The 26,385-nt window shown below is 45.9% G+C and overlaps 2 protein-coding genes across 12 annotated transcripts in view; one reads left to right on the forward strand and one right to left on the reverse strand.

The window, feature by feature from the left end:
* The window catches only part of KIAA1191 (KIAA1191 ortholog), a 28,987-nt gene extending 27,535 nt beyond the window's left edge, over nt 1-1,452 (forward strand). For all 10 annotated transcript variants that reach the window (XM_036424662.2, XM_036424661.2, XM_036424663.2 and 7 more), the window contains 3 exons: nt 668-774; nt 931-1,073; nt 1,163-1,452. In XM_036424662.2, the coding sequence (XP_036280555.1) occupies nt 668-774; nt 931-1,073; nt 1,163-1,371 (459 nt within the window). In that variant the 3' untranslated portion in view covers nt 1,372-1,452. The remainder of the gene's footprint in view (nt 1-667; nt 775-930; nt 1,074-1,162) is intronic.
* Nucleotides 1,453-2,411: 959 nt separating this feature from the next.
* SIMC1 (SUMO interacting motifs containing 1) overlaps nt 2,412-26,385 on the reverse strand; it is a 31,592-nt gene continuing 7,618 nt past the window's right edge. Inside the window, exons 2-10 of one of the 2 annotated variants that reach the window (XM_036424651.2) lie at nt 18,016-20,001; nt 16,093-16,325; nt 15,278-15,347; nt 12,269-12,423; nt 11,379-11,531; nt 9,244-9,372; nt 6,844-7,000; nt 6,632-6,716; nt 2,412-3,374 (exon numbers count right to left, since the gene is read on the reverse strand). In XM_036424651.2, coding sequence (XP_036280544.1) covers nt 3,112-3,374; nt 6,632-6,716; nt 6,844-7,000; nt 9,244-9,372; nt 11,379-11,531; nt 12,269-12,423; nt 15,278-15,347; nt 16,093-16,325; nt 18,016-20,001 — 3,231 coding nt within the window. In that variant the 3' untranslated portion in view covers nt 2,412-3,111. The remainder of the gene's footprint in view (nt 3,375-6,631; nt 6,717-6,843; nt 7,001-9,243; nt 9,373-11,378; nt 11,532-12,268; nt 12,424-15,277; nt 15,348-16,092; nt 16,326-18,015; nt 20,002-26,385) is intronic. The other variant, XM_045576857.1, reaches the window with a different exon arrangement.

Below are 26,385 nucleotides of genomic sequence, written 5' to 3' on the forward strand. Positions count from 1 at the left end.
CAGGCAGGGAGCCTCGACCTGGAAGGACTGGGAAGTAGATCCTCCCCGGCAGCCGCTGGTTTATGTCAGAGGTGTGTGCGCAGCGCGGGAGCCACGGGCTGGCACGGAGGGAAAGGCCAGAGGGAGCAGGCAGCTGGCCGAGTGGCATGCCCAACCGTGGCTTCGAGAGCCGGCGTGGCGGGTCGTCCGTGGCAGGAGAGGCAGCAGGGAAGAGTTCAGGCCATACTGCGAAGGCACAGAAGGCCTGCAGCTTGACTTCTTGTACTTACTGGCTGGACGAGGTGGGAAATTTGAAAGCTCTAATGTGGTTTTTAGTGCAGAAATGTTTAGAATTAGTCATTTAGAAATGTTGTAGAATTAGTTGTTTTTTAAAAGGTGGGTTTCCATCTACCGTTTCCCTGAAAATAAGACAGTGTCTTATATTAATTTTTTCTCCCAAAGTTGTGCTAGGTCTTATTTTCAGGGGATGGCTTATCTTTCCATGCGCTAGGTCTTATTTTCGGAAGATGTCTTATTTTTGGGGAAACACGGTAGTATGACAAAATGAAGGAATATCTGTTCTAGAATCCGAAATTATTCCCCCTTAATGTTTCCCCTTTGTCTGAGGTTGGACCAGGATGTTTATACCCACACTTGGCTCAGGTCTCTCTCTTACCCATCCGAACAGAAACTAAAACTGCAGAGCGGAGACGTAACGAGGGACGAGAAGCAGCCGGCCTCCGCCCAGTCCACGCCCAGCAGCACCCCCCACTCCTCCCCTAAGCAGAAGCCGAGGTGAGCCCGCCTGTGCCCTTCCGAGCGGGGGTGCGTGCGGACGGGGCTGAAGCTGTGGTCTGAGCGGAGGGGAGCTGACAGTCCCAGGCTTTTCGCACGAGACCCTTCTCGAGGGCGAGGAGAGGACCTATCGGGCTGTTTCTTCTTCTCTGCCAGAGGCTGGTTCTCTTCGGGCTCGTCCACAGCCTTACCCGGCCCACATTTTAGCTCCATGGATTCCGGCAGCGGCGATAAAGACAGGAGCTCGGCCGATAAATGGAGCTTCTTTGGCCCAAGATCCATCCAGAAGTCCGATTCCGGTAAGCCAGCTCCCTCAAAAGAGCGAGCAGCCGGAGGCCTTGCTCCGCCGCTTCCTGCTTTGAAATCATTTGCTCTGGTTCCTTCGCAGGCGGCTTTGCCACCCAGCCCTACCGAGGAGCCCCGAAGCCTTCCCCCATGGAAGTGATGCGCATGCAGGCCACCCGGATGGCCGAGGACCCCGCAGCCTTCAAGCCGCCCAAGATGGACCTTCCGGTGATGGAAGGGAAGAAACCACCGCCTCGGACCCATAACCTCAAACCCCGGGACTTGAATGTGCTCACACCCACCGGCTTCTAGAGCTTTCTCTTCCAATGACTGATAGTGTCTTGCACCCACTTCCTTATCACCCTGGCTCTGACATAGGAATGTTGTTTTTTTTTTTTTTTTTTTTTTTTTTAATCTTAACCTGAGGCTAGAACTGGAGACTTAATTGGTTTTTGAGAAACATTAGTGCAAAGCCTGTCCTTGTGTGGAAGAAGCCACTGTGCGTTCTTTAATTTAAAGTTAGACTAAATGCTCTCAGCGGTGATGTGTAGGGCCTGAGCACCTATTTTTGCATTATTCAGCCTAGACAAGAACTTATCATTGCTTACGAGGTAGATAATGCTTACGTTGTTCCCAAACCCAGACTTCTCGATTCCTTTAAAGACCAGGGTCAGCGAGGGCGTGGGCACGGCGGGGAGTAGGGGTGCTCACTGACTGGCCTCCGCCCTCTTGACGGCTGGAGCTGTGCGCTCCGTGCGTGGTGTGGGGACCTACGGGATCTGGGCACGAAGAGAAGCCAGACTCGGCAGGGACCCTCCTGGTGGAGACGGGGCCCTCGCTGGAGCTCCTGGGATGCCCTCCGCGGTTCTGCTGGGCAGGGCTCTCTTCACCTGTCAGCAAGCACCAGTCTTGCATATCCTCTGCTGCACTTTAAGGTGAGATTAAGTTAACTCCAATTTGGTAGGAAAGTTTCTAAGGGAGAAAATTCAGCCTACTGCTTTGGTATAGATTAATGGATGTTAAAGTTTTTAAGAATAAAGATGGTGGTAACTAGATGGAACTTCTAGTCCAGGCATTCACGTGAAAAGGTGTCACCGGGACCTGCCACTTTTTCTAAGAGCCACGTGGAAGGATGAAAAAAGGTTCTATACGCAACCATGGCCCCCAGCGAGCCTCAGGCTGTGAGCACAGAGCTTCCGGGGACAGGAACCAGGGGGAGCCCCTGTTCACTCCTCACCGCGCGTGCTCAGTCCCTGTCCTGAGCGCTGGCTCGGAGCACTGCTGTGTGTGCTTTGGAGGGGTCGTGTCTGCATGGGGAGCTGGCGTCTCAAAGGGTGAGAACAATTAATTTATTGTGTCTTCTGTTAAGCTCGTATCTCTTACTTGTTTTAATAATAAAATTCTTTACTACTTTCTCAAACGTCCTATTAAGAGTGGTTATTGCATTCTGCTTACTCACAGTCCTGGTAAGCAAGTAAACTTGGTATTTTGAAAAACCATTGCCTTTTTATTGTATCCTTTTAACATTTTTTGTTAACACTCATCCTCTTTAATTTCTAACTTTCCATCCTTTCCCCGTTACATTATATCTTAATAGACTTGCCACAAAATCAAATTCATAGGCAATATAACAAATCTAATATTGATGTTTGTGTTCCGTTAGGGAGAAGCGGATGTGTCTTTCTCTTTCAGAACAGGGCATCAGTACCTTGCGTAACATTTGATGTCTAGGATTTGTTCAGAGGATTTTTTTCATATCCTGAATGGGAATGTTAAACATGTAAGTGCTTATAGTACCTGTTTCAAAAAGTATAGATAAATAATTTATCAAAAAATATATACACCTTGTATATTTAAGCCATATTTGAGTATAGGCTAGGATAGGATTATTTTAAAAAAGCTATTTACTAAAGAGTTAGAAAGTTATAACCTACAGATAAATAGGATAGGCTTGGTCCTGTAAGACTCTTAACTACTTTCCAGACTTTCCGAACTTGCAAGTAGTAGGCGACCCAGTCCCAGAGGTATTCTGGTGCTCGGTGCGGAGGGGCCTCAGCGGCTGCCCCAGTGCTGGGGGGCGGGCTCTGCGTCGGGGTTCAGGTCCGCAGCGTAGAGGAGCAGCAGCTTCAGCAGGTGCACTTTGTCTCGGAGCTGGGGGGCCAGCGGCTCGCCCAGCATCTGCACCAGGCGGCTGCGGAAGGCCTCGATCTGCTTCTCCACGTCCACCACGGTGATGTCGTCGCCTTGCTGGGGCTTGGGCTTAATCCTTTTGATGATTAAGTCTTTCCGATCGATCACCGAACTCCGTAAGTGCTCTGCAAGAGGGAACAAGTCAGTTGAAATGAATGCTTTTATTCCTTTGTGGTTTAGGACACTGAAGTCCAGTTTAGTAGGCAGGGTCTGGGCACAGACTTGTGGACTAGTTACTGGGACACAAGTCAAGGCCAAGTGGGCACTTGTGGTAACTATTTCCAAAAGGTCCATTGTTGTTTTTGCTGGTCCTCAAGTTTTTCAGATTTTAAATAAATTCTATTCATTTTAATTTTCCCTTGTTGGTTTAAACAATGAAACTATATTTAAAATCAATATAACCACTTGAAAAATATTCAAGTGAATGTTTAGTATCTTCAGGAAGATTTTTCCTAAGTATGAAAGAATTGCAGAGGAATACTGAACTTGTCTTTAGTATGTTTACTGTGGTATTGGTTTACGTGAACCACTTCCTGTCATTGTAGAACAGGCCAAATGAGGAAAGACATTTGTGCTCAGACGGGGGTGGGGTGGTTTCTTTCAGCCGGAGGATGAGCTCAGCGGACAGCCCAGCGTCCATGTCTGTGGGGCTGCTCTGCTCCGGGAATGTCTGTAAAATGTGAAGGTTCAGGCTGGACTTCTCCCCAAGGTCCAGGGTCCGCACAGAAGTAATTTAGTCATGTACAGGGAGTTCCGTAGACGCTCACTTGCTGATTTCACAGAAAAGGTGTTCCTTCCAGCGTTTCCCCTGCAGACTTTGGCAACAGCCCCGAGTGTAGTCCTGGCTCTGCCTTTGCTTTCTTCTCTGTCTTTGTGTCCCGTCTGTGAAAGGTCAATGGCTTTCACAAGGTCATTGGATGATATAAGCTAGTGTATGTGAATGTGCTTGTCTTGCTTCCTCTCTCCATGTTAGGCTTTTCAGCCACCTTCCCCTTCTTCCCCACCTCTGACAACAGGCTGAGCTCCCAGTGTCCTCAGATCATGTGAAGAGGCAGAGATGAGTAGGGAGCCCTCACTGACCATTTCAGGGTAGGACACTGTTTCAAACTGCTTGGTCTCCGCGGAAGCTGGAGAGGATGTCAGGGACAAAGGAGCGAGCATTGCGTCACGGCCCATTTACAATGCGGGGTGGCAAAAGCAGGCTTACATTTGTGAGGACCTGGAAGTTTGTATTTGTATTATTTATTAATTATTGTGTTCTTTATTTGTATTACAGCCGTAAGCCTACTTTTGCCACCCCTGTATGCTGATCTGAGGCCTTCCTTTCCCTTAGTTAAAGCATAAGAATATTCTGTAATTAAATCAGAATCCATGTCTATGTTAAGTCACTATTGCCCATGACACAGGTCTATTTCCTGGGAAGCAAAACAAGTGAACAAGATGTTTTAAAGGTGAACTTTAAACAAAAACAAGCTGCTTTAATATTAAACTTTCTGCTAGATCTCCAAAAGAAAGTTACATAAAGCCCAGAGAGGCTAAGTATCCGTGGAATTTGCCTTTGGGGCTTTGTTCTGAGAAGGACAAGTACCATTCCCTGACGTAAGTGTATGCTGTGGCCTTGACTTTGCACTCTGTTTAGTTACAAGAATTTGAAAGAGCCAAAACCGGTTTGGCTCAGTGGATAGAACGTCAGCCTGCAGACTGAAAGGTCCCAGGTTCGATTCCAGTCAAGGGCATATACCTTGGTTGTGGGCACATCCCCAGTGGGGAGTGCAAGAGGCAGCTGATTGATGTTTCTAACTCTCTATCCCTCTCTCTCTTCCTCTATGTAAAAATATCTATCTATCTATCTATCTATCTATCTATCTATCTATCTATAAAACTTGAAAGAGAGAAGACCCTTGTGGCTTACCCGTGGTTAGGCAAACAGGCAGACCAAGGTCCACGCACAATGCCTGAGCCATGCCTACTAGTCCTCACACCTACTTGCAAGCAGCATTGGCAGCTTAAATATTACCAACCCCATTCTGCAGGAGGAGAGACGGGTCTAGAGACCAAGTTAGCTGCACAGCACAGAGTAAGTGCTTGGGTTGGATTTAAACTCTGCTCTTCTGTCTTAAATCCAGAGGTTTTTTTGTGTGTTTTTTTTTCTGTCTCTATAACATCCACCTCAGTTCTAGGACTCTTACCTTCCCAAGAGCCTCTACTGAGCTAAAATCAACCTCAACAGGATCATGCAGATAAATGTTATATACACACTTTTTCTATTGTTTGAGAATAAGATTCTGCCCTTCTTTCTATCCCTCAATACTTCAGTATAGATCTCCTAAGATCAAGAACACTTACAGTCGCCCTGACTGATTTGGCTCAGTGGATAGAACGTTGGCCTGCGGACTGAAGGTCCCAGGTTCAGTTCCAGTCAAGGGCATGTACCTTGGTTGAGGGTACATCCCAGTAGGGTGTGCAGGAGGCAACTGATCATTGTTTCTAACTCTCTATCCTCTCCCTCTCTGTAAAAAATCAGGATTAAAAAATACATGTATATTTAAAAAAATTCATAGGCCAGGATAATTATAAAAAATAGGAAATTTAATATTAACGCAGTTCTATAATCTGTTTAAATATCATCAATTACCCCAAGACTGTACTTTCTAGCTTCTTTAGTTCCTTTTTAAAATGGAGCAGTTTCTCAGTCCTTTGTTTTGAAGAAAGGGGCACTTTTGAGGAGCACAGGCCAGTTGTTCTGTGAAATCCCACAGAATGGGTTTGTCTGATTTTCCTGGGACCAGGTCATGGACTTCTGGCAAGAATATGGCATTCCTCCGGCATCCCCTCCAGAGGAATGCCAGTTTTCTTCTGACGCTGCTGTCTTTCCTTTTGTCACTAATGATCACACCGCTTTTCCCAGGCCCCACTAATCCTTGCTAACAAATCATTCCCGTTTGAAGCAGCTCTTTCTCTGCTTTGCCTGGGATGAGCAGAGCCGCTCTGCCAGGCCTCAGGATGCCTCCCATCTTTTGTAGGATGTGCGCTTTTATCTCCCGCTGATGCGCGCTGTGCCTCATACTGACGGATGTCTATAATGTCTGTGGTCAGTCAGCAAAGACATGGCAGGGATGGGCTGGGTCAGTTGTCAGAGCGAGACAGGAACTTACTGAGCACCTCCCCTGTCTGATGACTCTTGCTCACTCCTAATCGTGGTGAGGACCCATGTGTTGTGTATGTGCTATCACGAAAACAGGCGGGTTCTTGTTTCTCAGCAGTGATTCCAGCTGTCACTCCCTGCTCCTCACAGGCACAACCAAGGAGCAAGGCTGGCTGACTGGAATCCCCAGTAACGTTAAGGCGCCATACTGTCCTCGTGAGACTCACGCCATCTTACCTCTGAGAACGTGCTGGTAGCTGGATAACAGGAACTGCAGGTGCTCCACCAGCTCATCCCACGTCTGCCACTGGGCTTTGTCCGACTGCGGAGACAGAAGAGCACGTGCTAATGGCCACCCCCCCGGCGAAGGCATGAGCAGCTTCCTGGCCCTGGGACGTGATGCTCGGGTGGGGAGGTGTCCTGGCCTGACCCGAGGAGGGAGGCAGTACCTGGCACTTGAGCAGCGACGTGGAGTGGTTCAGGAAGTACAGGGCCTGGGCCAGCGACAGGGGCAAGCGGGTGGGCGTCTCGCAGCTGTGCAGGAAGATGATCTCCAGCACTTTGCAGCGCAGAAGGTGGCTCTCCATGGTGGTGAAGAACATCTCTCTGCGTGGAGAAGGTGAAGAGGGAGCTCACCGCCGGCTCTCATTTCCAGGAACGATCCACCATTCCCCCTGGATGCTCTCATTTGCCCTGAAACAGGCGGCTAAGAAAGAACCTACACACTACATGACTGAGGCCTGCACTCTCACCAGACACAGAACCCAATGGAGGCCTGTACCCTCACCAGGCCCGGGGACGGGCAGACACAGATTTATTCATGAACAACCACTGGAAGGGGAGAACCTTGGTATTGGAGAAGACTGATTTAGGACATTAAGAAGAACTACTTCATACTGTGACTAAGAGAATTAATGTTAAGAATAGTATTTCTGGATGTTCACAGTGTGCTAGATACTGTTCTCAGCAAGGAACCTTAAGATAAAGGGTTTTTTAGTATAACTTGGTGAGTGCCAATTTGCCCCTTCTGAGTGTTTGAAAGTAGGGCCACTTTTTACTTTAATTATTTTTGTCTATATTGAATCTAAATTTGTGGATAGTTATGTGGTCCTCAGACTTCTCCCCTCTCAGCAGAATCGGGGCTTAAATGAATGGAGAGAGTTGGACCCAAATGAAGCGGTAAAGCAACACAGCATCTAAGCATAGCTTCTCCCTGACCTCTCACAGGCGGCCTCCTTTGGACAGTGAGCCTGGGACTTAGAGGCCTGGGCTTAAATTCCGATTCTGAATCTGTTCAGCTGGGTAACCCTGGACTAGTTACTTCACATTTAGTATTTTTCTCCTCTTTTAGTCTTATGAAAATATGAGAACGTGACCATGACTGGCGCACTGTAGGGACCCAATAGATGCCGGTGTTAACCTTAGCCAGGTGTTTGCATTACACCCTATGGCTAATGTTTGGTAGGACTGTTTCATCCGATGGAGGAACCAGAGCGGAGGAAGAATATGCTTGGCTGCAGCTGGGAGCATCGGGGTTGGGTGAAGAGCAGAGAGCTGAGGGAGATAATTTCTCCGAGGGTCACACGTACACTGCTCTCCATAGTTACTCCCCGTACCAGCAAGTGTTCACGAATTCATATTCATTCCGGTTTACTTGTCTTCCTCTGGATTCTGAAATAGTTGGTTCAAACAAAGGATCCTTAATTCTAGCCAAAACCTCAGTTTCTGTATCCCCTCCCAGTGGAATGCTCGATTAATTCATGTTAGAGAAACTGGTTCCTTAGTCTTTCTGCCAGGCTCATTCCGCAGGCCCCGCCCTGCCCATTCAGATCATCTCTAACACTGGACATGCCTGCTTCCTCCGCCTCTCAGGCCGCCCATGAACATGTACGCCAGGCTCTCTGGCTGAGGGTCAGGGGAGAAGGTTGTGCTTAGCAGGTGAACCTTGAAGGAGTAAGATCGTTAGTTAATGGGTAAAGTAGGAAAGTTTGTGCTCCATTTAAGGTATCCCGACTTCTCCCAAAAAATTATGACTCAGTTGCAAATAATAAGAATTCATTGAGCCGAAGCTGGTTTGGCTCAGTGGTAGAGCGTCGGTCTGCGGACTGAAGGGTCCCAGGTTCAATTCCAGTCAAGGACATGTACATTAGTTGCAGGCACATCCCCGGTAGAGGGCGTACAAAGGCAGCTGGTCGATGTTTCTCATTGACGTTTCTAGCTCTCTCTCTCTCCCTTCCTCTCTGTAAAAAATCAATAAAATATATTATAAAAAAAAAAAAAAGAATTCATTAAAAACTGTCTTCTTGCCCTAATCCCGTGGTCGGCAAACTTCGGCTCGCAAGGCGAGCCACATGCGGCTCTTTGGCCCCTTGAGTGCGGCTTTTCCATAAAATATCACGGCCTGGGCGAGTCTATTTTGAAGAAGTGGCGTTAGAAGAAGTTTAAGTTTAAAAAATTTGGCTCTCAAAAGAAATTTCAATTGTTGTCCTGTTGATATTTGGCTCTGTTGACTAATGAATTTGACGGCCACTGCCCTAGCCGGTTTGGTTCAGTGGATAGAGCATTGGCCTGTGGACTGAAGGGTCCCAGGTTCAGTTCCAGTCAAGGGCATGTACCTTGGTTCAGGCACATCCCTAGTAGGGGGTGTGCAGGAGGCAGCTGATGGATGTTACTCTCTCCCTTCCTCTCTGTAAAAAAAATTAATAAAATATATTTAAAAACCAATAAAAAAAAATCTGTCTTTTACAGGTTATAGAAACAGGAACTACCCCCACCCCCCACTACTGTTTGGAATTTTATTTCAAAATGATGTTCCAGGAATGAAAAAGGAAAACAGAACTAAGACTCACCTCTGACTCCTCTCGGGAATGTCCAGCACAAACCCGAACATCATCTCGGCGATTTTATTGGAGCTGCAGGTGGGGGTCCTGTCCACCTCCACGGCTATGGACAGCATCCTCTGCAGCTGGCACACGATCCTGGGCCAGAACAGAGCAGGTGAGTGGCGGCCGGCCGGGAGGAGCCACCTGCTGGCAGGGAGGAGCCCACCAGCCATCTACAAGGTCTCAGGAGCACACAGGTCAGGGAGGACTACTCCAGCCACCAGCATGCTTTTGTCCAGCCGTTCCACCTACCTGAGTCCCTTCTGCCAGACCATACTATCTGAACCTCTCAGAACCTGGGGTGAGCTGCAAAAGCAAGCTGCTTTTATTTTTATTTTTTTTATTTTTTTTAATATATTTTTATTGATTTTGTACAGAGAGGAAGGGAGAGGGATAGAGAGCTAGAAACGTCGATAAGAGAGTCATCGATCAGCTGCCTCTTGCACACCCCCCACTGGGGATATGCCCGCAACCAAGGTACATGCCCTTGACCGGAATCGAACCCGGGACCTCTCAGTCCCCAAGCCGACGCTCTATCCATTGAGCCAAACCGGTTTCGGCAGCAAGCTGCTTTTAAATTCAAAGATAGAGACAGACAATCAGAAGGGTCTAGAGTACTTGGAGGATCATCTATAACTTTTGCTGTGCAGATGGAGAAACTGCTACCAAGTATTTGAATCTCTGATTCAGGGGGAAATACAGAGGTGGGAAGTAGGCTTACAGTTGTGAAATGCAGAGCTTGTTCTTGCATTATTTATTAGTTATTGTATTCTGTCCTTTTCCAGCTGCAAACCTACTTTGCCCACCCCAGTAGATATTCACCATTTGGTTTTCTCCTATTACTGCTTCCTTTACACTCATTTTGCTCAGTTCCTTCTCAGAACTTCAACTGGTGGGACGTGGCCCTCTCCCGTGAGACCCCACCAGGCTAACGTGGCAGAAGGAACCTGGACAGCCCTCAGGGGCGCGAGGCCGAAGCCCGCCTTTTCTAACAGGCATCTTCATTGTGATGGGAGAGAGGCTGTTGTTGAAAGCCTGAGGCGGTGACACAGTAGGTGGGCCAGAGGCACGGGCCTCAGATTCCGGCCTGCAGTGACAGGCTGTTCACCTGTTGACAAATGACTGGCAGGGCCTGGTTCAGAAAGCGGTGAGTGCTCTGAGGGACATGGGGCAGCCAGAATGGTAAACAGTAGTGCCTATTGTTATTGGTAAGATCATAGTAAATAGACTTTTATTTCTATTAATATTCACTTAAAATAAATGTCCTGTTACTATTATTCATGTGTGATTAGCTTCCTGTAAAGGACCCGTGTCAGCCTCTCTCGGATCTGTAGGCTGGGGTTCTGGGATGACCCTCCTTCAGGGCTGCCCACGTAAGTGCTTTTCTGCTCCAGGACATTCTCCATTTTGATGCAAGACTGTTTCCTAAGTTAGTCAAAACCCGTAGGCCTTATACGAAAATCTGCAACTAGACTGTAACATAGTGTTGTGAATTTAAGCACAAGTGGTGTGTTTGAAATGCCACGTGTGACTGATTTCTCACAACATGACTGACACAGGATGGAGGGTTACTTGTATAGGGCAGCTCCAGCCGCTAAAATCTTGGCATCTCTCAAAAAATACCCAGACCGCTCTCAGCCCCACCAAGAAACTCCAGGCATCTCTTCCCGGTGCTGTCTGAGCCACCGCTGTTCTGAGCTGGCAGGACTGGCAGGGTGAACGGCCAGGCCCTCCCAGGTGGGAGGAGAGGGACTAGCGGCTGCCGAGCGCCCACTCCCCGCCCCTTCTCTGTCCGTGAGGCGGAGGACGCCAGCTGCACTGCACTGCCTCTTGGTGCCCAGAGGGGAGGGCTGTGTCCCTGTGTTTTGCTTCACTTCGGTTATAAATCTGCGTTCCCGCAGTGGAGTCCTATCCGTCTATTTGGGGGGAGGGGGCATCTGCGGCTGTTCTGCCTTTGGAGTTAGAAATTCAGCCTCTGGTCAAACAAGACAGTCTTTAGTGAGACCCGTCTGCTCGAGGCTGGCTAGCGGGGAATGCTCTGAGGGAGCGGGGCCCTTTCTGGTCCAGCCCCGCAGCCCTGGCACAGGGGCTCCTGCCCTTACACCTGCGTGGCGTTCTTCGTCAGAGCGGGAGGGGGAGGCGTGTGGCTGCTGCCGGCCTTCGTGGTGCCTGTTCCCGAGCCGGTGAGACTCCCATTTGGGGGCTGAGGTAACGCGCCTTCGGTCACCGCCTTAACCAACCACTTGATCACATCTCTGCCAGGGAAAAGAGATTAGAAAAAGCTTCACCTTTTGTCTGGTTGGATGGTGCTCAGAAGTGCAGCCTTAACCTGGGCTCCTAACCGCCTAGGTCTCCCCACTGGCCACATCCATGTAGCCACAGCCTTAATCTCATAGCCGTCTCTTACTGAATCAAAGACACCTCGTTTTCCATCTGGAACAGATGGCTTTCTTCACTGATAGAGCACAAATGGAGGACCCAGTTTGCATTTTGAGGCCACAAACGCCTGTTTTTAAACCCAAGAATCACTCTGTGTAGTGGGAGGCCCCGTCAGGAGGGGCGGGAAGGAAAGTGACTGACAGCATTGGCTAGCGTGGGATCGTGGCTCCCGCTGCCTCCTCCATCCAATGCCTGCACTCAACCACACAATGGTGGACAGAACTGCTCTCATTCAAACTGATACTTTTAAATTAAAACCCAGCGACGCTGTCCTGCGCTCTGGGGATTCTCCACTTACTGATTTCCTATCCCTAGACTGACTGCCAGTGAGGTTTCTCTTAGATCTCCTGAGGCTGTGAGGACAACAGTGAACAGACCACAGGAAGTCTGATGGCCTTGGGAGAAACGCATCTCTGGTGCCCAGCCTCCGCTTGGCAGAGAGGATGTGTCTTGGGCTGTCCATGGTCTCAGTAACCATCCCTGTCACAGCCTCCGCTCTAGAGTGCCTTCCCACCCCCTGCCTCCCGCCGCCCCAGCGCTCCGGGCTGGCCACCTGACGTTGTGGGGCTGCTTGTCGCAGGACAGCACCATGCTGGCGATGGACTGCTGCAGGTGCTGCCGCTGCTTCCGCAGCGTGTGCTGGAAGTCGTCCTCCAGGGTCTGCACCACGTAGCGCAGGAAGAGGACGCGCCCAGGCAGATGCTGTCCCTGCGGGAGAGAATGAGAAGTAGTGCATCTCCCAGTGACAGTGAGCACGGGGCCCTCATTGAGACTCAATCCCGCCAAAACCGGTTTGGCTCAGTGGATAGAGTGTGGGCCTGAGGACTGAAAGGTCCCGGGTTCGATTCCGGTCAAGGGCATGTACCTTGGTTGAGGGCACATCCCGGTGCGGGGTGTGCAGGAGGCAGCTGGTCGATGTTTCTCTCTCATTGATGTTTCTGGCTCTCTATCCCTTCCCTTCCTCTCTGTAAGGAATTAATAAAATATGTTGAAAATAAAAAAAAGACTCAGTCCCAAGGAAGGCCACGAGTCCACAGTGCGCCTGCCCTGGCAGGGAGAGCAGGCAGACAGGTCAGCACAGATGAGGGAAACGGTGTTCCTAGGGCTCAGGGTGCAGACTTCCCGATGATGAGGGACGCAGGGAAGGGAGTCTCTCACTCAGTCTATCAGTTTCAGAATAAAGCCTTCACTGCGGCTCTCCGAACAGAGGCGGGAGCTGGCTCCCAAACATCTCTGCCGAACGCTGGCTAAGCCACCGTGACCCCCGGCGGGGACCTCCGGCAGCGGGAGCAGGGATGCAGCCTCACTGGCCGGCAGGTCTGCGGGCTTTCTGTGCCAGGTGAAGACCCTCCGCTTTGGGGGCACTCAGACCTCATTTCCGGCTGTTTGTCTGTTCGGTCCTCTTATCTAACGCAGGCCTGAGTCTCCGTGTCCTGGGTTTCTGTGGTCATTCTAACCAGAGCCGATGTCACTGTCACTCTGCAGGCGCAGGCGCAGTCAGCCGTTTCCCTTTGGGAGACAGTGCTGGGTCCAGGCCGGGCACTCGGGCTGCGAAGCTTCAGAGCACGAGAGGGCACCCACCAGGTCTGGCCTCTGCGGGGACTTCTCAAACACCCAGGGCAGCACGTTTTCTAGAAACTGACCTCTTGGTCAGCAGGAAGAAGGGCCGTTCTGAGTATCTACCATTTCTTCCTTTCTTTGGAGGATGTGGGGATGGGATACTTTTGTCTTCCAAAAGTACGTGTTCTCTCATTTTTATCGATGTAAATGCTTTCGGAAAACTCAAGGGCTTGTGCTGATTTCTGAATCTTCCGGTGACACCTCTCCGCAGCCATCTGTCCTCCAGCGCCCGCAGGCAGAGCTGAGCTTTCTGCAGGTTACCCTAAAGATCTCTAAAACACGCTCTATCGCACTGTGTTTTTGTTTATCAGCTTTTGACATTACTGATTGGTTTCTGCTATGCTAGATGATGACTTATCTCATTTATGCCATATCCCACTTCTCTTCCTAAAATAACTACCTCAATTTATGTCCCAACCTCTACAAATAATATAGTCTGTCTCTCCATGCTGTAAGATAAGGACACTGTAATAGCCCTACTATTCTCAGAGATGCTCTTTTCATTTCCCATCCTTTATCTTCTATACTTTTCTATTTTCCACTGTCAAAGCGAATAAAATTGTCTTCCATGCTTTGTATAAAATTGATTTTAAACATGATAACTGAATATTGCTTACAGTGTAAGGACTATGTTAAAATTATTTACTACATTGGAGATCCATACAGTATACTAAGAAAATCATTTCTTTCTGGTGAAGATTTTTTATCTTCTTAAAGCTTCTTTTGAATCCTTTCTACACTGCCTGACATTATCAGTTTAGTTCTTTCACCTCCTCAAGAATAGTGTTGAATTGTTGAATTTTGAGAATACTCTTCCAAATTGATTTTTTTTTTTTTGGTATTTTTTTTAAAATTTTTTATTTTTTAAAAATATATTTTATTGATTTTTCACAGAGAAGAAGGGAGAGAGATAGAGTTAGAAACATCTATGAGAGAGAATCATCAATCAACTGCCTCTTGCACCCCCCCTACTGGGGATGTGCCCGCAACCCAGGTACATGCCCTTGACCGGAATCGAATTGGGACCTTTCAGTCCGCAGACCGACACTCTACCACTGAGCCAAACCGGTTTCGGCATTTTTTGGTATTTTTAAAAACAACTTTGCTAACAAACCATAAAATTCATCCATTTTAAATGTATAACAAATGATTTGTTATAAATATATCAAGTTCTGCTACCATCACCATTTTATTTATTAGTAGTATTATTTATTATTTTTTAAAATATATTTTATTATTTTTACAGAGAGGAAGGAAAAGGGATAGAGAGTTAGAAACATTGATCAGCTGCCTCCTGCACATCCCCTACTGGGGATGTGCCCTCAACCAAAGTACATGCCCTTGACCGGAATTGAACCCGGGACCCTTTAGTCCGCAGGCCAATGCTCTATCCACTGAGCCAAACCAGTTAGGGCAGTATTATTATTTTTAATTGTTGACATTAGACATGTCCCCAATTTCTCTGTTTGCCCTCATTCACTGAGACCCCGCCCTCCTCCCTGTGGCCCTCCCCACATTGTGGTCTGTGTCCACTGGCCACACATTCATGTCCTTTCGGCAGGTTTTCTCCCTCCTTGGCTGCGGCCCTTCCCACATGGCCTCTGGCTTCTCTGCCTCGCTTCATCCATCATCACTCTCACATTTCCTCTAGATCTCCCCACCTTCATTCAGACCGAATGTTCTTCCTTTCATTGCCATGGATTAACAACTTCCCTACTCATTTACGGTTATTTCTCAGGGGAGCTCGAGAAAGAGAGGGATACGTGAATGTCCTCAATCTTGAGTGAGAAGACAGCACATACCATGTCAGTAGGCATTATCTGATGGGGATGAGAGAATAAGGAAATAATGGCAGAGACTTGACTATCCGCTTTGCTGTTACTGTTGTTTCTGGTGAGAATTTCCTCTGCAGGAGACACCCCCCTCATAACTGCCCGGTTACCTCTTCCTCCATGACGTACGTGAGCAGCTTCCAGTCCCACTCCACCGTCTTGGCATTAGCTGGATGGAGCCTGAAAGTCAAGGGGCGAGCTGTTAGCGTTCTGAGAGCTCAGTGGGGAGGGGCTGGGGTGTCGGCGACAGAAGCCAGAAGCCTCTCTGATCCTGAGCGCTGCTGCCCGCCCCCTTCGATACCATACGTTCACTTGGAGGCAGGATTTCCTTCTCTTTCTCTGCCCCCCGCATCCACTTCCCCTTTGGAAGGCATTAGTGACCCCATTTTGCCTTGAGGAAATGAACCTTCATTAGTTAGGCCACTGGCTTTGCCACCAGGACCCTGGGATGAAGCCTATGGATTCAGTGATAGTCTACCCTCAGTTTGCAGGGATTGTCCACAGAGGGGCTCACGTCTTAGGTTATGCCAAGTAAAGCCTAAAGCCTCAATTTCAGAACGCTGTGTGCTTAGAAAGGAAGCCGGTTCGCTCTCCCACTCAGAGGATCGAGAAAGCTAGAGGCTGAGAAGGCGGCCACATGCAGCCCGGGAGCAGAAGCAGAGCAGAGCTGAAAAACGGATCCTTATAACTGTTTTTAACTGAATTACGTCGTTTCATTCCTAGGTTTCTAGTAACATGCAGCATTACAGAGTCTTTTACTATCTGTGACCGCCAGTGTGGATTGGCTTTCCTGTCAACTAGCAATCCAAATAACTCTAGTATGTCACCTAGTAAGCCAATAACCAAGTCACCCTCTCTAATGGCTAGCAGAACAGAGCCCCAGTCCAGGCTCCCTAGCAGGGCTGCCCACAGCTAAGGCTCATACTGTTGGATTTTCATGAGGAGCATGTAGGCCTCCTTCAGGACGTCCACGGTCTCAGAGCCGCTGAGCAGGATTTTCTGGATGATGTGTGCCACGATTTCTCTGGGTGGGTAATGCTGGGGGGACACGAAGTCCATCAGAAACTGCACCGTCCCCAGGGGGAAATTTTCTTCAATGGTGTTTGTTACCATTCTTAGTCTTCGATGGGGGATGGGTTCTAGTTTTTGACCCCTGTTCTGTAGAGACAAAGAGAAATAAATTAGGATAGGTTTCTACAGACTTAAAAACAAGAGGTTCTGGAATAGGTTGAAGACAGCAAAGTTGTCCATGCATTTGAAATATTCATAATTTAAAAAAAAAAAAAGAGACTGGAAGGGCTTATTTAAAAATGTTCAATGACATGGGGAAATGCTTATATTAAGTTAAAAAACAAGAATTCAGTATTCTGCATATAACATGACTTCCTCTGTGTTAAAATATAGCATAGCAAGACAAGCAAAGAGTCAAGAGCTAGCCTAAGCTGATTTTGGGGTGAGGGTGATAAGATATTTAGGGGTAGTTATAATAATTTATCAGGTACTGAAGTAGAGGAAGAAATATATTTTACATTATGTTTTACTGTTAGGCAAAGATCCCATTTTGTTCTCTCTCTCTCTCTCTCTCTCTCTCTCTCTCTCTCTCAGTTGCTAGTAAATATTAAGTTGCTTTCTCACCCAAAAAATATGTATATAAAGTCTGGGAGAGAAAAAAGTGAAAAGTGGTTTCTATTATCTGGGTAGTGGAATTATAGGTGATTTTTTTCTATATGCTCTTTTGTATTTTCAATTTTTCCATAATGGACATATATTACATTCATAACCAGAATAAAAACAAACATTAAGAAGTTTGATATAGGAATAATAGCATTAATTATAAAACAATTTTTGTACATTGAACTTATCCTCATTTCTCACAATAACCTTAAGAAATACATATTATTGCTCCGGCCAGTTTGACTCAGTGGATTGAGCATTGGCCGCGGACTGAAGGTTCCGGGTTCAATTCTGGTCAAAGGAACATGCCAAGAATGTGGGCTCAATCCCTAGGAGGGGGCATACAGGAGGCAGCTGATTAGTGATTCTCTCTCTCTCTCCCTTACTCTCTGAAATCAATAAAAAAAAATATTTTTTTTAAAAAAGTACATATTCCTACTTTATAGATAAAATAAACCCTGAGATTTAGAAAGTAAGCATTTGTCGTACATTGCCAGAAGCCAATTCCAGCATGTCATAATTGCAAGAGTTTCACTGAAAAGTTGATGGAACTTGGGGACTCACCCAAGTTCCATCAACCCAAGGGTTGAGTCACATATGTTATTGCCTGTTGGGAATGGCTGAAGGCATTTCCCCAAACCTGAAAAGGATGCATTAAATTGAATGCTTGCTGTCAGACAGCAGGGCATCTTTATCTATCATTGCCTCCTGTTGGCCAAACACCTGAACACCCAAAGGCAATTCCCCATTCTGACAATGCTTCTGTAAGAAACCCTAACCTTTGAAGTGAATATCTCCACCTTGCCTTAGGACAATTTGTGTTAATAAAAAGCAAGGGGTCCTGAGGCAAGAACTCGATTTCTTCAGCCAGGCTCCTCTGCCTTCCCCTAATGCCTTTCTAAATTATGTTTCATCTCTGGACTCTTCTTTAATTTACACACAGCCCCTACTGCAAATTCTAGAACCCTTCAAGAAGCCGGATCAAGACCCACTGTTGTTAAATGTAGCCCAACGTCTGGCAATACATTAAATGGTTTCGCAAACAGGGGAAGATAAAAATGTCAAGTTCATATTGGGCATGTTCTCTCATGCTTGGATTCCTGCTAGCATTCTAACCTTATGCTAGGCCTGTTCAGAGGGCATCTAAGCCCTGGGGGAAGCCAGGTTAGCTCACCTCTCTCATGTCTTTATCGGGTATTAGTGTCTGGAAGAAAAGGTGATGCACCGGAGGTCGTAAGAAGTACTTCAGTCTATGCAGGCATGGTCTGTTGTACAATGCGCCTGCTGGTGATCGTGCTTGTATGTGGGCAGACCCGGGGTTGGCAGGCTCTGACAGTGACATCCCCTTTCTGGCTGGAGTTTCTGTGACAGAGAGCCAGGGAATTTTCTCTAAGGAAGTTTCAGACTGTGGAGACTGTGGGCTGAGAGAGCAGCTTGGAGAAGATGGACCTGAGACATCCATAGGAGTGTCATGGTTCTGTACATCATTTGGGATAGAGTCAGGCCTGTTTTCTAGCAAGGGTGGCATGTCTCCAGGTGAATGGAGCACATCAGGTAAATGCGCGACTTCTGCAGTTAACTGTGGCATATCTCTTGGAGACTGTGGTGCGCATCTTGGTGACCATGGCACATCTCTAGGTGACTGTGGCATACCTCTTGGTGACTGTGGCAAACCTGTTGGTGACTGGGGTGCACATCTTGGTGATTGCGGTGCATCTCTTGGTGACCACGGTGTATCTCTTGGTGATTGCGGTACATAACTTGGTGTCTGCGGTGCATCTCTGGGTGACCTCAGTGTATCTCTTGGTGACCGCGGTGTATCTCTCGGTGACCGCATTGTATCTCTTGGTGATTGCGGTACATAGCTTGGTGTCTGTGGTGCATCCCTTGGTGACGGCAGTGTATCTCTTGGTGACCGCGGTATATCTCTTGGTGACGGCAGTGTATCTCTTGGTGACCGTGGTATATCTCTTGGTGACGGCAGTGTATTTCTTGGTGACCGCAGTGTATCTCTTGGTGGCAGCAGTGTATCTCTCGGTGATTGCGGTGCATAGCTTGGTGTCTGTGGTGCATCTCTTGGTGACCGTGGAACATCTCGCAATGACTGTGACATGTCTCCTGATGACTGGGGCACATCTGGCGGCTGTGGCATATCTCCCAGTGACTGTGGCATGTCTTGCAGATGTGCCACTTCCTGTGGACAGGATATGTTCTGAGGTGGGCCAGGTACACCTTGAGGTAGGCCCAGAGAGTCTTGAGACGGGCAGAGAGAGTCTTGTGATGGGCCTGGTGAGTGCTGAGGATGCCATGATGAGTTTTGAGGTTGGCCTGGTGAATGCTGAGGATGCCATGTTGAGTCCTGAGGTGGGCATGGTAAGTGCTGAGGATGCCTGGAGTCCTGAGGTGGGCATGGTAAGTGCTGAGGATGCCAGGAGTCCTGAGGTGAGCATGGTAAGTGCTGAGGATGCCAGGAGTCCTGAGGTGGGCTTGTCATACTTTGCTGAGGGCATGACATATTCTGAAGGCATGGCATTTCTTGAGGCAGGTTAGGCAAAGCTTGTAGTTGGCACTGCGCAGGTTGTGATGGGCACGACAAGGCCCGTGGTGGGCAGGAGGAGGCTCGTGGTGGGCATGGCAAGGATTGCAGTGGGCATGGCAAGGCTTGTGGTGGGCAAGGGACATCTTGCTGAGGGCATGGCAAGGGCACCCTTTGACTGCTGCTGCTGCCATTATTGCTTATTGGGGAGAGGGAGTGAACATCTAGGCTGGACAAGAAGCTCAAGTCATCTTTGAACGCGGCTGAGCTGCAGTTCGGCTGTGCCGGGCACACAGGGGCCCCGCGGATGGATGCAGGGGGGTGGGCGCCTGCAAATGCGGATTCCTCCAAAAGGTCCAAATCCACAGGGTCGCTGTTAATGATCCTCCGCGCTGCGGGCCACGCGCTCCTGTCCGCCCGCCCTTCCGTCGCCTCTTTGCCCGCGAGGCTGGCACATGTCTGAGGGTTGGCTGACTCCTTCTGGGAGGGAGCAACGGGTTCCAGAGTCAAGTCAAGAGTGGCAATAGGTCTGTTTTCCTCCTCCGTTCTCGTCAGATCAATCACACAGATGGCACTGCGATCCTTTGGCCTCGGTCTGGCTTCTCTGGTTAAGTCAATGAAGTCCTGTTGAAGGATGGTGAGAAGACAAAGGGTCAAGTAGGCAGTCTCCGCTTTATCTAAGAAGATACATCTGAGCTTTTAAAGATCAACTACAGGAAAAGAGACGCTAACATAATAGACTCCACTGCGTGCTAAGAAATGTTCTTTAATTTTCACAATGACCCACCGTGCGGAGGGAAAACAGAAGTTCAGAGACATGAGTCATTTACGAGGATCACACAGCTAACTAGTAGAGACAAACATGAAACCCTAACGGAGAGAGGCTTTAAAAAATTAAAACAGTACACAAGATGGAAGGTTAACAATTTCTTTCTGAGCCCAGTCACACTCCCTGGGAACACTCACTCTCACCTACTTCTCGTGTTCAGATGATTTTTAAGAAACCAATTCTACAAAACTTAGAGAAACAGACATTAAGTAATTTATCCTATTCAAGATCATTGTAAAAGGCACATAAGCTTCCTGTTTCATTTTGCAAACCTCACATAATACAACAGAATGTGGTCAGGAGAAAAGAGAAATTGAAAGGCGCTCCTTGTTTGCTCCAGGTGGTCTTGGTTTATGTCTGTTATACTAGGGTAATTATTATCAGCTCTCCCTTTCACTCTCAGAAGTGTATCAGTGTGTATAATAATGTCATCCTAATTGCTAACCAGTCTCACTCATGAATAGAAATGCCAATATCCTCTCTAAAATATTAGCAAATCAACTGCAGTATTTTTTTAAAGAGAGTTCCATTTCTCATCAAAAGGACTAATTAGATACTCCGATAAGCCAACCTAATAAAAGCTAGAATAAATACATAAATGTAAAAACATGGGAGAAGCCACAAGGAAAAAACAACCAACAAAAAGCCAGGGTAGCTGTAATAAGATCAGATAAAATAGACTTCACTGAAAACAGTATCACTAGATAAAGAGGGTCCCTGCACAATAAAAGATTTATTTCATCAAGAGGAGAATATATATATGTGTGTGTATATATATGTATGTATATATATATATATATTGAAAAGAGACAAAATTATAGATGTTTTCAAGGTAAAAAAAAGATGAGAAAAAGATGAGAAGATATTATGAATAATTTAAGTCAAAAACACTTGGGAACTTAGATGAAATAGATAAATTCTGGAAAAAAATAAAGCTTAGCAAAACTGACTTAAGAAACTGGGTGCTGGGTATATGAGGGATAATTCATGATTTGTTCTATAATATTTTTCCATGTTTGAAATTTTCCGTAATAAAAAGATATTTTAAAATTGACTCAAGAATATAAAGTCAAAATATTCCTTTAACTAATAAACAAATCAAATCATTAATTTTTTTCCTTCCGCCAAGACCGGTTTGGCTCAGTGGATAGAGCGTGAGCCTGTGGACTCAATGGTCCCAGGTTCGATTCCTGTCAAGGGCATGCACCTTGGTTGTAGGCACATCCCCTGTGTGGGGTGTACAGGAGGCGGCTGATCGATGTTTCTCTCTCATCAATGTTTCTGGCACTCTGTCCTTCTCCCTTCCTCTCTGTGAAAAATCAATAAAATATTTTTAAAAAATTTTTCCTTCCAAAAATTGCCAGACCCAGGTTACTTTAAAAAGAGAATTCTCACCGAAACTGGTTTGTCTCAGTGGATAGGGCATTGGCCTGCGGACTGAAGGGTTCCAGGCTTGATTCTGGTCAAGGGCATGTACTTTAGTTATGGGCATATCCCCAGTAGGGGGTGTGCAGAAGGCAGCTGATCAATATTTCTCTCATCAATGTTTATAATTCTCTCTCCCTCTCTGTAAAAAATCAATAAAATATATTGGGTCGGCAACTAAGTAATTGCGGGTTTCACACATATGGCTTCAGTTGAATTTTTAGGTTTGCAGACGTAGTACAAATGTAAAACACATTTTGTTATTTGATAGTTGGCTATTCAGCTGTTAATCAGTAAAAAAAAGTTTTTTGATCTGTTTTGTAGTTTTCGTTTGGCGTTCGTTGAAAAATGGAAAATCAAAAGGAACATTTTCGTCATATTTTGCTTTTTTATTTCCGCAAAGGGAAAAACGCATCGCAAGCTCATAAAAAGTTATGTGCTGTTTATGGTGACGAAGCCTTAAAAGAACGGCAGTGTCAAAATTGGTTTGCCAAATTTCGTTCTGGTGATTTTTCACTCAAAGATGAAAAACGCTCTGGTCGTCCAGTTGAAGTTGATGACGCCCTAATCAAAGCAATAATCAATTCGGACTGTCACAGTACAACACGTGAGATTGCAGAGAAGCTTCATGTATCACATACATGCACTGAAAATCACTTAAAACAACTTGGCTATGTTCAAAAACTCGATACATGGGTTCCTCACGAACTGAAAGAATCACAGTTAACGCAACACATTAGCAGCTGCGATTTGCTAAAGAAACGTAATGAAAATGATCCATTTTTAAAACGACTGATAACTGACGATGAAAAATGGGTTGTTTACAACAATATCAAGCGGAAAAGATCATGGAGCAGGCCAGGTGAACCAACTCAAACAACATCAAAAGCTGATATTCATCAAAAGAAGGTTTTGTTATCAGTTTGGTGGGATTACAAAGGAATTGTCTACTTTGAACTCTTACCACCCAACCGAACGATCAATTCTGATGCCTACATTGAACAACTAACGAAATTAAACAATGCAGTTGAAGAAAAGCGGCCCGAATTGACAAATCGAAAAGGTGTTGTATTCCATCATGACAATGCAAGGCCACACACATCTTTGGTCACTCGGCAAAAATTAATGGAGCTTGGTTGGGATGTTTTGCCACATCCACCATATAGTCCTGACCTTGCACCATCTGATTACTTTTTGTTTCGATCTTTACAAAACTCCTTGAATGGTAAAAATTTCAATAATGATGATGATGTCAAATCGTACCTGATTCAGTTTTTTGCTAATAAAAACCAGAAGTTTTTTGAACGTGGGATTATGATGCTGCCTGAAAGATGGCAAAAGGTCATTGATCAAAATGGGCAATACATTACAGAATAAAGTTTAGTTCCATGAAAAAAATTTTTAAAATCCGCAATTACTTAGTTGCCGACCCAATATTTAAAAAAAGAGAATTCTTAAATGATGTTTCTCTTTCCCTGTCTCTCCCCCTCTCTTCTACTCTCTCTCAAAATCCATAGAGCTCTAGCTGGTTTGGCTCAGTGGATGGCACATCAGTCTGAAGGATCCCAGGTTCAGTTCTAGTCAGAGGCACATGCTTGGTCCCAGTGTGGAACATGCAGGAGGCAGCCGATCAGTTCTCTATCATCATTGATGTTTGTATCTCTCTCCATCTCCCTTCCTCTGAAATCAGTAATAATCATCTTAAACTAGAGGTCTGGTGCATGGATTTGTGCACTGGCAGGATCCCTTGGCCTGGCCTCCGCCCTCTCTCAATCCGGGACCCCTCAGGGGATGTCAGACTGTCGATTTTGGGCTTCTAGTATGCATACATGATCTGTGGTTAATCTCTTCCCGCCCTACCCCCTGCTCCCCTGCCCTCTAAGATTCAGTCTGTTCTTGTCCCCATGCCTGTATGTTGAGTGTTTGCCCTTTGGTGGTCAGTGCGTGTCACAGCTATCAGTCAAATGGTCCAACAGCTGAACAGTCACTTAGGCTTTTATATATCTTTTATATATAGAGATAAATCAATAAAAATTAATAGAAAATAAACAAAAAATGTTTGGTAGAATACATCTGGGCCAGGTGCTTTCTGATATTGAAGATTTTTAATTACGATTAAATTTCTTTAATAGATATAGGTCTATTCAGATGGTCTATGGTCTATTCATAGGACTATTAAAACAAAATATTTAAAATTTTAAAATTATTGTTTCTTCTCTAATTAACCTATACATTTAAACAAAATTCCAATGGATCCCACAAAGACTAACAGTATGTCCATAACAGTGGGATATATTAAAATTATGAATACACATTACACTTTAATTCCAAAATTCCACTGCAAGAAACTATCTTACAGACATATTTTTATGAAGAGTTTATCACATCATAATCTGAAACACAAAAGAAAAATTAAATTCAATGAGAGACTGATTAGTTTTTGTTAATCCTATATAATAAAAGCATAGTATGCAAATTGTGCCTTGACCAGGAGTCCATTGTGGTTTGACCAGGGAGTGGGACAAGCCAGGGGAAGGGAGGGAGGCCCTGGCTGGTGGCAGCGGCTGCGGCAGCAGGAACCAGGGGCAGTGAGGGAGTTCACTGGGCCTCTAAGTGTTAGATAAGATGCAGCTGATAAAATATGCATTGAATGAATATTTGTGCCAGGCATCATGTTATGCACTGGGAATACCATTGTGAGCAAAATGGATAATAGTAGGAATGATACTAATATTTTTTATAAATTACTATTATTTATTTTCTAATTAACTTCAGCAAGGGAAGGGAGAGAGAGGCAGAAACATCAATGACGAGAGAACCACTGATCTCTTGCATGTCCCACACTGGGAATTGAGCCCGCAACTTGGGCATGAGCCCTGACCAGGAATTGAACTATGACCTTCTGGCCCAAAGGTTGACACTCAACCATTGAACCACACTGGCCAGGCCTAATTTTTTTTAATTATTATTATTTTTAACATATTTTATTTATTTTTTACAGAGAGGAATGGAAAGGGATAGAGAGTTAGAAACATCGATGAGAGAGAAACATCAATCAGCTGCCTCCTGCACACCCCCTACTGGGGATGTGCCCACAACCAAGGAACATGCCCTTGCCCGGAATCGAACCCAGGACCCTTCAGTCCACAGGCTGACACTCTATCCACTGAGCCAAACCGATTTTGGCAGGCCTAATGTTTTTTAAATAACAAAAATATATGAAATGTTTTTTATTTTTATTTTTTTAGCTATTTTATTTTTAAAAAATATATTTTATTGATTTTTTATAGAGAGGAAGGGAGAGAGACAGAGAGCTAGAAACATCAATGAGAGAGAAACATCAATCAGCTGCCTCCTGCACACCTCCCACTGGGGATGTGCCCACAACCAAGGTACATGTCCTTGACCGGAATCAAACCTGGAACCTTTCAGTCCAAAGGCTGACGCTCTATCCACTGAACCAAACCGGTTTCAGCTATTTTATTTTTTTAATTTAATAATATTTATTGTTCAGGTTAGTACAATTATTTCTCTTTTTTCTACTCATAGCTCCCCTCCACCATGTTCCTACCCCACCCTCTGTCCTTACCTCCCCCCCACTGTCCTCATCCATTGGTGTATGCTTTTTGTCCAGTCTCTTCCCTGCACCCCGCTACCCTTTCCACCCGAGAATTGTGAGTCCACTCCCTTTCTATGCCCCTGATTCTATTATATTTACCAGTTTATTCTGTTCATCAGATTTTTTATTCACTTGATTTTTAGATTCACTTGTTGATAGATATGTATTTGTTGTTCATAATTTTTATCTTTACTTTTTTGTTCTTCTTCCTCTTCTTAAAGAATACTTTCAGCATTTCATATAATTCTGGTTTGGCAGTGATGAGCTCCTTTAGCTTTTTCTTGTCTGTGAAGCTCTTTATCTGACCTTCAATTCTGAATGATAGCTTTGCTGGGTTGAGTAAACTTGGTTGTAGGTTCTTGCTATTTATCACTTTGAATATTTCTTGCCACTCCCTTCTGGCCTGTGTAGTTTCTGTTGAAAAATCAGCTGACAATCATAAGGGTGCTCCCTTGTAGGTAACTGTTTTTCTCTTGCTGTTTTTAATATTCTCTTTTGGTCTTGGCAATTTAATTATGATGTGTCTTGGTGTGGTCCTCTTCAGATTCCTTTTGTTTGGGGTTCTGTGCACTTCCTTGACTTGTAAGTCTACTTCTTTCACCAGGTGGGGGAAGTTTTCTGTCATTATTTCTTCAAATAGATTTTCGGTATCTTGCTCTCTCTCTTCTTCTGGGACCCCCATAATTCTGATGTTGATAAGCTTGAAGTTGTCCCAGAGACTACTTACACTGTCTTCAAATTTTTGGATTCTTACTTCTTTTTGCTTTTCCAGAGTAGTGTTTTTTGCTTCTTTGTATTCCAAATTTTATTTTATTTTATAAATATATATTTTATTGATTTTGTACAGTGAGGAAGGGAGAGAGATAGAGAGATAGAAACATCGATGAGAGAGAGTCATCGATCAGCTGCCTCTTGCACACCCCCTACTGGGGAAATGCCCGCAACCAAGGTACATGCCCTTGACCGGAATCGAACCCGGGAACCTTTGTTCTCCAAGCCCACACTCTATCCATTGAGCCAAACCGGCTTCGGCTGTATTCCAAATCTTTGACTTGATTCTTGTGATCCTCTAGTCTGCTTTTAGGTCTCTGTATAATATTTTTTATTTCAGTCATTGTATGCTTAATTTCTAGTT

Source organism: Pipistrellus kuhlii, unplaced genomic scaffold (genome assembly GCF_014108245.1).
Source record: "Pipistrellus kuhlii isolate mPipKuh1 unplaced genomic scaffold, mPipKuh1.p scaffold_m20_p_8, whole genome shotgun sequence".
Lineage (NCBI taxonomy): Eukaryota > Metazoa > Chordata > Mammalia > Chiroptera > Vespertilionidae > Pipistrellus > Pipistrellus kuhlii.